Source organism: Gekko japonicus, unplaced genomic scaffold, assembly GCF_001447785.1.
Source record: "Gekko japonicus isolate JY-2015 unplaced genomic scaffold, Gekko_japonicus_V1.1 scaffold1722, whole genome shotgun sequence".
NCBI lineage: Eukaryota > Metazoa > Chordata > Lepidosauria > Squamata > Gekkonidae > Gekko > Gekko japonicus.
In genome coordinates, this window is record NW_015160264.1 from 107445 (window position 1) to 118386 (window position 10942).

Genomic DNA, 10942 nt, shown 5'->3' on the forward strand with positions numbered 1-10942 from the left:
GGACAAGATCAGAAAGGAAGAAGAAGAGATTAGATTTATACCCCGCCCTTCACTACCCGAAGGAGTCTCAGAGTGGCTGACAAACTCCTTTCCCTTCCCCTCCCCACAACAGACACCCTGTGAAGTAGGTGGGGCTGCCTGAGAGAGCTCTGACAGAAACTGCTCTTTTTCAAGAACACCTCTGACAGAACTATGGCTTGCCCAAGGTCATCCAGCAGGTGCAAGTAGAGGAGTGGGGAATCAAACCCGGTTTGTAGTAGCCAATATGAACTATTTGGGTGTTAATTTGTCTTCTTATTGGCCAGGGCAACCTTAACCTTTCCAGCAAACTTGCTCTGAGAAGAAGCGTATGGTTGTTGCTGGTGTGCATTTTACTTAATAGTTTCCGAATAACAATAGTTGATCCACCCCACCCTGGTATTTATTATATTTGTTTATTTAATACATTTTTATGCTGCCTTTCCACCCAGCATAGGGTCCCCAAAGCAGTAAAAAAATCAAAAACATTAAAACCAGCTTTACAGGAAATCTAGGAACTTGTTCACAGGATCCAAGCCAATATTCTAAAGGTTTATCCCAAAAAATATTTTTTTAAAAAAAAACCTTGCATTTTTAGTTTTAATTTTAAAATAGGGTGCCTGTCCCAATATTTGAGCATTTATAACAGTAAATCAAAGAACATGGCACAAGTGTGTGTCCAGTATTTTCGGAGATCCTCTTTCAGGTCCATCAGTGGCTATTAGCCACAAGGTATAGATAGGGGCTCTGGGGCAAGTGATGCTCTGTCTTCTTGGTGCTTGGGGGGGGCAACAGTGGGAGGGCTTCTAATGTCCTGGCCCCACTGGTGGACCTCCTGATGGCACTGGTATTTCTGGCCACTGTGTGACACAGAGTGTTGGACTTGATGGGCCTTTGGCCTGATCCAACATTGGCGTCTCTTATGTTCTTATGTTCTTACGTTCAGTAGTTCTGACTTCCCAGTGCAGAGTTTGAAGTGAGAGATTCCCAAAGCAACTTGAGATGTTCCTGTACAGTTTGGTCCATGATTCCCCGTTTCAGTATTTCTTGTCTACAGATCCTCTGCTCCCTTTTTCTGACAAATCTTGTGTCTTTTCAGATCCCTGATTTCCTCTTGTATTCTCTTCAGACATTTCAAGACGGGGGCGTAAGGGGCCTTCCTCACACATTCCTTTTGCTTTCTTTATTCTGACAGAGTGCAGAGTGACATCCATCGTTTGTCCTGCATCGTACCTTCCTGTGGAAGGAAAATGGCTTCAGAAGAGCCAGCTCAGGTAGGGAAATTTGTTGTTGTTGTTCAGTCGCACAGTCGAGTCCGACTCTTCACGACCCCATGGACCAGCTCCCGCCAGGCCCTCCTGTTTTCCGCCGTCCTCTGAAGTTGGCTCAATTTCATGTTCGTTGCATCGATGACACTGTCTAACCATCTCATCCTTTGCCGTCCCCGTCTTCTTTGCCCTTCAATCTTTCCCAGCATCAGGGTCTTCTCCAGTGAGTGCTCCCTTCTCATTTGGTGGCCAAAGTATTTGAGCTTCAGTTTCATTATCTGGCCTTCCAGGGAACAGTCAGGGTTGATTTCTTTTAGGATTGACTGATTTGATCTTCTTGCAGTCCAAGGGACTCTCAAGAGTCTTCTCCAGCACCATAGTTCAAAAGAATCTATTCTTCAGCGCTCGGCCGAAATTACCCCCATGCTAAAAGGACCGCTTCTGTCTTTTTCCTTATATTCAGAGAGACAGGGTCGGTCCATGATCTCCACAGTCTTGGAAACAGGAGTCCCATGGAAGCTCCTTCTCCCCAGTGAAAGGAACTGAGGGAGGAGGAAATACACCCTGTTTGGTAAAAGGAGGATTCCCTTTGGAGGGCACCTGCTCTCACCTGCTGCATGGGACCAAGCTGGTGAGATGGCTTCTTGGTAGCAGAGACTGAGGGCTCCTTCTTGTTGCAGAGATCTTTGAGGATGACCTTTGAGGATGTGGCCGTGTATTTCACGGAGGCGCAGGGAACCCTGCTGGATCCTGACCAACGGGTCTTGTACAAGGAAGTCATGATGGAGAATTATGGGAATGTGTCCTCCTTTGGTAAGCCGCTTGCTTCCTCATCTAGTAGAAGACCTTGAAGGACCTTGGTGTCCATCAGCATCTTCCCCAGTCCTTTATGTTGGGACACAATTCCTGCTTTCCCCAAGTGGTGAGAAGCTCCTTTCCACTAAGTGATGAATCTTCAGTTAGATTTTCTATGTCCAGTGGAAGGACGTCTTCCTCCAAGATGCCTCTCTTAGTCAAAGGGAGCCCCTTGTTATCTTTTAGGATGGTACATCAATGAACAACTATATATCTACTCCAAATAGCAAATTTGTGCTGACCTAGTCTCTTTGTCCATTGTGAAGGACATTTGGTCTCCAAGCCAGATCTCATCTCCCAGCTGGAACGAGGGGAAGATCCATGGGTGCCGGATACCCTGGGCGTTAGTGAAACGGAGATCTCTGGCAGCAGCTCAGGTGAGGGGTTATGGTAAACCAGGTGACCAACAAAAAATCAGTGATAGGCCTTGAACTCCATGGAGGAAAAGAGGGGCAAAACTGAATAAGTAAATAAAATGAATAAATTAGCCACACCCTCTCAGTTGCAATATTTACACAAGCCCCATAGCTAGGTGGGATAGCACCCTTTTAACATATTTGGAGGTGTTTGGTGTAGTGGTTAAGTGCGCAGACGCTAATCTGGGAGAACCGGGTTTGATTCCCCACTCCTCCACTTGCACCTGCTGGATGACCTTGGGCAAGCCGTAGTTTTGATAAGAGCTGTTCTCTCAAGGACAGTTCTGGAAGAGCTCTCTCAGCCCCACCTATCTCACAGGATGTCTGTTGTGGGGAGGGGAAGGGAAAGGAGTTTGTCAGCCGCTCTGAGACTCCAAGTGAAGAGCGAGGTATAAATCCAGTCGTCTCTTCTTCTTAACCTCACACATGCATGTTGGCCATGTGGACTTGCACAGGGAGCTCCACAAATGAGATGCCACAATATAAAAAGGCTTAGCCCGTGTGCTCGAGGGAGCTCTGTTGTTTTAAGATAATGACATTTGATAATGCATCTTATCTCAGTTATTGAAGGATTCTTTTTTTTCTTTTTTCACTCTGTTCATTTTTCATTTTTATCACTCTGTTTGGCAAGGTTCTTTCCATTCCAAGCTCAGGAAAAATATCTTCTGTTCTTTTTCCCAACAGATGACTTAAGGAGTCGGCCTGTGCGCCTTCGGGGAGTCAACACAGATGGGAAACCCTATCAGTGCTTGAGATGTGAGAAATCTTTTGCTCGCCAATCACACCTTGAGAGCCATCATAGGATCCACACCGGAGAAAAACCCTATAAATGCTCAGTGTGTGGGAAATGTTTCTCTCAACAGCCTCACCTCATGAGCCACCACAGAACCCACACAGGCGAGAAACCTTACAATTGTTCAGAGTGTGGGAAATGTTTTGCTCACCATTCAGGCTTTGTGAAACACCAGAGAATCCACACAGGAGAGAAACCCTACCAGTGCTTGAAATGCAAGAAGCGCTTTGGTTCCCACTCCTACCTTGTGAATCACCAGAGAACCCACACTGGAGAGAAACCTTACAAATGCTTGGAGTGCGGGAAATGTTTTACTCAGCAAGGTCATCTGATGACCCACAGTCGGATCCACACAGGAGTCAAGCCCTTTACCTGTGCAGAATGTGGGAAATGTTTTGGTGAACGCTCAGGCCTCAGGAGTCACCAGAGAGTCCACACGGGAGAGAAACCCTACCAATGTTCGGAATGTGAGAAATGTTTTGCATACCGCTCAGCTCTTGTCAGTCACCGGAGAATCCACACAGGAGAGAGACCCTATGAATGCTTGGTGTGTGGCAAATATTTTTCTCGGCAATCGCATCTTGCAAAACACCGGAAAATTCATACGGGGGAGAAACGCCATAAATGCTTGGAGTGCGGGAAATGTTTTGCTGACAACTCTACCCTTGTGATCCACCATAGAGTCCACACTGGAGAGAAACCCTACAAGTGCGCAGAGTGTGGGAAATGTTTTGCATATCGCTCTGCCCTTGTGAACCACCAGAGACTCCACACAGGAGAGAAGCCCTATGAATGCCTAGAGTGTGGCAAACGCTTTGCTCAGCATGCAAACCTTCTAATTCACCGGATAGTCCACACAGGAGAAAAAAAATCAAAATGTCTGGAATGTGGGAAATGTTTTTCTCATCAGTCATACCTTGTGAATCACCACAGGCTTCACACAGGAGAAAAACCCTATAAGTGCTTAGACTGTGGGAAAACCTTTGCTCAGCATTCCAATTTTGCCACACACCAGAGAATCCACACAGGAGTAAAGCCATATAAATGCCAGCAGTGCGGGAAAGGTTTTTCTCAAAGATCAAACTTTGCAACACACCTGAGAAGCCACACAGGAGAGAAGCCGTATGAATGCCTCAAGTGTGGGAAATGCTTTGCTAACCATGCACGGCTCGTGATTCACCATACAGTTCACACAGGGGAGAAGAGGGCTAAATGTTTGGAATGTGGGAAATGTTTTGCGCGACAGTCGCATCTTGCAAACCATAGGAAGGTTCACACTGGAGAGAAACCATATGAGTGCCTGGAGTGCAGGACTAAGTTTGCTTACCGTTCAGCTTTTGTGAAACACCAGAGAGTCCACTCAGGTGAGAAACCATATAAATGTTTAGAGTGTGGGAAGTGTTTTGCTCAGCAAGCCAACCACACAATGCACCTACGAGTCCACACAGGTGAGAAACCTTATAAGTGCTCAGAGTGTGGGAAGTGTTTTACTCAACAATCAAACTATATGACGCATCTGCGAGTCCACACAGGAGAGAGACCTTATGAGTGTCCAGAATGTGGAAAGTGTTTTTCCCAACACCCACACCTTGTGATACACCAGACAGTCCACACAAAAAAGAAACAGTTAAACTGCCTGGAATGTGGGAAATCCTTTGCTCACCAGTCACTTCTCACAACACACAAGAGAATCCACACAGGTGAAAAACCTTACAACTGCTTAGAGTGCGGGAAACACTTTAGGCAACGATCACACCTCATATACCACCACAGAGTCCACACTGGAGAGAAACCGTATAAATGCCTTGAGTGTGGGAAACCTTTTACTCAACAGCCACACCTGATTAGTCACCAGAGAGTCCACAAGAAAGAGGAATCCAAGGAATGCCCAGAGTGCCAGAAAAGGGTTGGCGTGAAAGGAAAACACAAAAGATACCATACAGGTGAGACACATACCAAATCTTCTAAAATTGGTACAATAGCCCCCCTGAATGAAATTTCTACTTAATAGCAAATCCATTTTGGATACAGGACTTTATAGAATTGGCAAGGGCAACTCTCCCCCCCCCCCTTCTTGAAATTCCTTTGGTTTCTTTCAGTAAGCATTGCTTGCTCACTTTGACGTATATTTTTGTACCCTGACCTGGATAGCCTGTTAGCCCCAGACACAAACACCCTCCTGCTGAGGGGAGTTTGGCACCTAGAAGGAGTAAATCCAAGCACCCTTCATCTTAAATAAACCCCAAAATCACCTGTTCTGGGCACTGCCTGGTCTGCAAAATGGTTCTGATGTCACATAAAATGGATGCAAGCAAACACAGGCCAGAGACATGTCTGGGGCAGCAATTCTGGAAGACGTAAAGTCATGGGTTTGTCCTCCCCACCTTAAATCCATGCACAATGGCAATAGTGAGTCTCCAGGAAAATACATTGTTTCACCTTAAACTAAGCATTTCCCCATCTGGCCTGACTTTTCCTGACTTGTTTACCATAATTATGAAACCACTTAACACCTTTCAGCCATCCCTGGCAGCTTTCCCTTCCAACAACAGCGGGTCATCAAGCAATCCTTAGCTCCATTCACGCACAATCGGCTGTCAGTTCCTGGGAACCCCCATTCAGTGTTTCCCAACACATTGTTTTACTTCCAGCTAATCCCATTGTTCCTGCCAACCTACAGAGAAAATGCATAGGACACAGGTTTCCCAGGCAATAAATTCCAAATTTGAATCAATTTGGTTCCCAATATTCTCTTATCTCACTTCGCATGATATCTTACCCACAAACCTACATTATCACAAATGGCTAACGTTATGAGACAGAATTACCAAGGTTTGTCGAGTAGAGACGATATTAGTAACCTTTACCCCCTTAACTCTGTGGAATAATACACTCATGTCTTTTTAGAAGGTCCTTCTGTTAAAACGTTATGGTCTGTAATATCTTCTGACTTAGTTTATAATTCTTATTGAGTTGCATTTTCATGAAGGTGTATCTTTGTTATTGGCGAGAGTATGGATTGACATGCTTTGGAAATAATAATAATAATAATTTTTTTAAAAAGCAAGAAATTGCAAGTAGATAAATAGGGACCACTTCAGTGGGAAGGTAATAGCATTCTGTGCGCCTCGGCATTTAGTCACACCGGCCACATGACCACGGAAATGTCTTTGGACAGCGCTGGCTCTTTGGCTTGGAATGGGAGATGAGCACCACCCCCTAAAGTCAGATTTGACTAGCTTTCGAACAAGGGAAACCTTTAGTCCCATTGTAATATTGGTTTGAGGGGCAAACACATCCCCATACCCTCAGGTAGCGTTTTGCCCTATAACTGGACGTAGTCTGCCCCATGCAGTGTGTGTGGGTGCTCAGTCGTTGTGTTGCCTTCTCCGCAGACCTTGCCTCTTCTGGACTGTTAAATATAATTTTTCCAACAATCTCTTTTCATCCCACTCCAACCTGTATTTCTGTTAGCCTCTGTGTGTGTTTCCCAGTGTGCATTTGTTTCTGTATGCATGTTATTTTATTATTTTCTCTTTCAAGAAAAGTAACCTTTCTTGGTTAAGCTACAGCCTAGTTTATTTCTGAGATTTTCTGTAAGGGAAAAATCCCCATAAAAGATGGTGGAGATCTCGCTGTCACCCCGTCTCCCTAAGCAAAAGGTCTCCTTAAGAGCTAAATTCCTCCAAATAATTAGGAGACCACCCCTTTGGGTAACAAGTCCCGGCAATGAGATCTTGTCAGGTCTCAGAAGCTAAGCAGGGTCAGCCCTAGGACTTGGATGGGAGACCACCAAGGAATACCAGGGTTCAGTCTCACTTTGCATACGTTCAAGTTTCCTTTAGAGTTACAGAAATAGAAATAAAATAGATTCTCAGTTACTTGGAGGTAGCTAGGTAGCTATTTTGGTTTATACTCGCCTGTTTCCAGAAGTCTTGTCTCTTGCAATGGGAATGGGGTAGAAAGTAATATCTAGGGCAGTGGTGGCGAACCTATGGCACGGGTGCCAGTGGTGGCACTCAGAGCCCTCTCAGTGGGCACGCGTGCCATCGCCCCAGCCAGGCCATCATTAAAGTGTCGAATTCTCTGCCAAATAATTTTAAGTAAATGAAAGCATTTGGGATTGCTTTCCTTACTTTGTTTGGATCATCTTAAGTTAATGTATGAGTTGTTTTTCCTAAAGTAAAACCTCAGTATTCAGGTTAAATTGCCGTGTTGGCACTTTGTGATAAATAAGTGGGTTTTGGGTCGCAGTTTGGGCACTCGGTCCCTAAAAGGTTCACCATTACTGCCCTAGGGGGTTGCCATACGTCAGTTGTGACTTTATGGCAAAAGCAATAACAAAACACGAGGCCTAGAAACATAATTTTTAAAAAATGAAAAGTTTTTCAGAAAGCTGAATTCTAGGTTTCTATGCTTTCCTTGTGGAATGTTGGCACTCACCCGGCCCTGTCTGCTCATACTGTTGGCTTTGTGCTGCCTCCCTGCCCGCTTTGAGACTCTTGATTGAATAATTTTCATGTCTTATATCCCAGCGGTTTCGAAGAATGGAAATTCCTGTCCTAAATGTGGGAAAGTATGGACCAGTGAAGCAAGCCTTGCAATGCCTCTGAGAAGTAGCGCAGAAAAGAAAGCGGTATGATTGGCTTGCTCGTGAGAAAAGGATGGTGCCCCCCAAGGGAACTTTGTTCATGAAGAGAGAATCCATGTGCAAGAAGTGCTTGGGCACAGCAAGAGATGCCTTCAAAAAAATAAAAAAGTGCACAGGCTCTTTTGATGGGACGTGGTGTTTAAGTCACACATGTGTGTCTCATTCCTTGTTTTTTTGGTATTTTTTGGTATTTTTTCATATGTGCGCGTGTGTGTGTGTGTGTGCATGCGTGTGAGGGTGTGTGCACCTGGAAGTCATGGCAACCTCTGGTGACTGATCCCTACCGGGGGCCAGGAGGATATTCAGAGAGGTGGGTAAGTGAAGCCTGCCCCCACCTCTGGTATTCCAAGGAGGTCGCCCATCCAAGTACTTGCCAGAGATCGGGCTTGCCCAGGCCATCCCAGGTCAGGGCATGTGTCTCATTCCTTGATAACTCTCAGCTAAACTTGTGAACCTGCTGTATTATGGTTGATGGCTGCGATTGAAGCCAAGTCTGCCTACGGTTTGCAACTGAACAAGCTGAAGAGAAGCCTAATAGCCCTGCACTGCAGCCTACCAGGGACACGACAACCCAGCCGTTCTGCAGCCCCACATCCACATCCAAAATAGAGAGGTGACTGATTTCTTAGTGAATGGAATGAGTTTTACTAATCTAATTTCCTTAGTTTGCAGATGTATGACATTCGTTATTTCTGATGGGGAAAACAAGCATTCTTTGTTTTTAGAGGATATTGGCAAGCGGGGCTCTTCTCAGATGTTGTATGCCCTCCTGCGTGACAGAGGAGGAATGCCTCTTCTGTTAATTATTTTTCATGCAAGGACTTCATAAAAGCAGAGTAACTTCCTTTTTTGATTTGCTGCTCCACTATAGGGACAAGTTTCCAATCACACAAAAGGCTTCCGTTGAGTTAATTCATATATGCGCCAGTTTGGTGTAGTGGTTAAGTGTGCGGACTCTAATCTGGGAGAACCGGGTTTGATTCCCCACTCCTCCACTTGCACCGGCTGATGTGACCTTGGGTCAGTCGCAAGCTCTGGCACAGCTGTCCTTGAAAAAGAGCAGTTTGTGTCAGAGTTCTCTCAGCCCCACCCACCTCACAGGGGGAAAGGAGTTTGTAAGCCGCTCTGAGACTCCAAGTGAAGGGCGGGGTATAAATCCAATCTCTTCTTCTAAGCATTGTCCTTATGATCTTTTTGTCATTTTTTCAATCAGCAGATACTAGTAGTACAGCCACTATTGTGGGGGGATCTAAAAAAAATTTAATGTTAAAAAGGGGTCCTCATACTCAAAAAGTTTAAAATGGCTGTTGCCAGTTTTGTTTTTTGACAACTAAATGTTTTTGAAATGAGTTTAAGTTTCAAACTGTAGGCAAAAGAAGCTGTTATTTCCCAGAGATGGTGTTTTATAATGTAGAATGAAATAATTTGTTTTTTCCGTTAAATTAAAAACAGAGGCTCAATGGCCGAACTTTTCCCCCAATGTGATGCAACTCCGCGACAACTGGACCAAAAATAATGGAACAGTCTTGTTTGGGGTTTTTATTTTGATTTATATCATGAATATAGGCCCCAATATTATGATGCCACAGTTTGGCCACCCCTGATCTAAACAGTTAATTGACCAAGCGTTGCCAAGCAGTTCACGATTTGATGAATTACAGTTAATGCTTCAAGTGTACTGTCAAGTACTCTTCTGTGCTTGTGTGGATTTATTTGCTTTTGCCTCTTTTCCTGGCTTAATTTAACTCAGTGTGATTTGGGCTTATGTTCTGTAATCTTCAATAACTATATGAATGTAATATGGATTCCAATAATGAATAAAGATTTCCCCAGTGAACATTTAAAAAAATACCCTGTGCGTCTCTAACATCCCACATCTTGGGCCTGGAAATCCGCTGGAATTAGAGGTGATCTCCGGATGACAGAGATCAGATCCCCTGGAGAAAATGGCTGCTGTCAAGGGTGGACTCGATGGCCCTGTACCTCACTGAGTTCCCTCCCCAAAACCTCGCCTTTCTCAGGCTCTTCCTGTAAATCGAAAGAGGAAAAAAGGGGGGGGGACTTAACCCTAACAGATGAATCGAATACCTGAAAGGTTAGTTGCATACAAAGTAAAGGGCCAGTGACTAAAAACTATAATTATACCTTATTAAATAATATAAAAAATTCATGTATTTATTAACAATTAATTAAATACAATCAGGCCTGATTGTAGCCTCCATATGGAATAAAAATGTACAGCATAGACAAGTGAGGCCTCTTGTGACCAGACGCATTTCAGCCAAGGTGGCCTCCTTCAGTGATCAATAATATTTGTACTTATAGGCTCAATGATACCATAGTAAGACAATAAGGACCAAAAAAAGGAGTTCTGTTGAGAAAAAGAGGAATTGGATAATCAGAAATAATTTCCCTCTTTTTCAACAGAACTCCACTTGTGTATATAGTACACTTTTATTCTGTATAGAGGCTAAAATCGAGCCCATAATTGTTTTTAACTAATTGTTAATACATACATGTATTTTTGATATTATGTAAGGTATAATTATAGTTTTTAGTCATTGGTCCTTTAATTTGTATGCAACTAACCTTTCAGGTACTCGGTCCGCCTGCAAATCTCCAGAAATTTCCCAGCCTGGAATTGGCAACCCACATGTAGGAGTTTAAAGTAGGATCTGAAAGGCCCAGGTTTGACTCTGCTCACTCTGCCATGGAAACTCACTGGGGGACTTTGGGCCAATCACCCTCTTACCCCCTAATCTGCCTTATGGGGTTGTTGTGATGATAAAATGGAGGACGCGAGCATTATGTTCTAAGCTCTTTGTGTCCTCAATGGGGAGAAAATAATTGTTATTGTTATCATATGGCATTGTGTGCAGTACAGCCAGGAGATCATAAGATTGTCTGGCAGGCAGACCTTCTAGCTCTTTTAGCATTATGC

At 44.2% G+C, this 10942-nt stretch overlaps 1 protein-coding gene across 1 annotated transcript in view; it reads left to right on the top strand.

The window, feature by feature from the left end:
* Window positions 1–7992, top strand: part of LOC107113627 (zinc finger protein 850-like) — a 32818-nt gene extending 24826 nt beyond the window's left edge. Inside the window, exons 7-8 of the mRNA XM_015414975.1 lie at window positions 3312–5293; window positions 7886–7992. Coding sequence (XP_015270461.1) covers window positions 3312–5293; window positions 7886–7992 — 2089 coding nt within the window. The remainder of the gene's footprint in view (window positions 1–3311; window positions 5294–7885) is intronic.
* Window positions 7993–10942: the final 2950 nt, after the last annotated feature.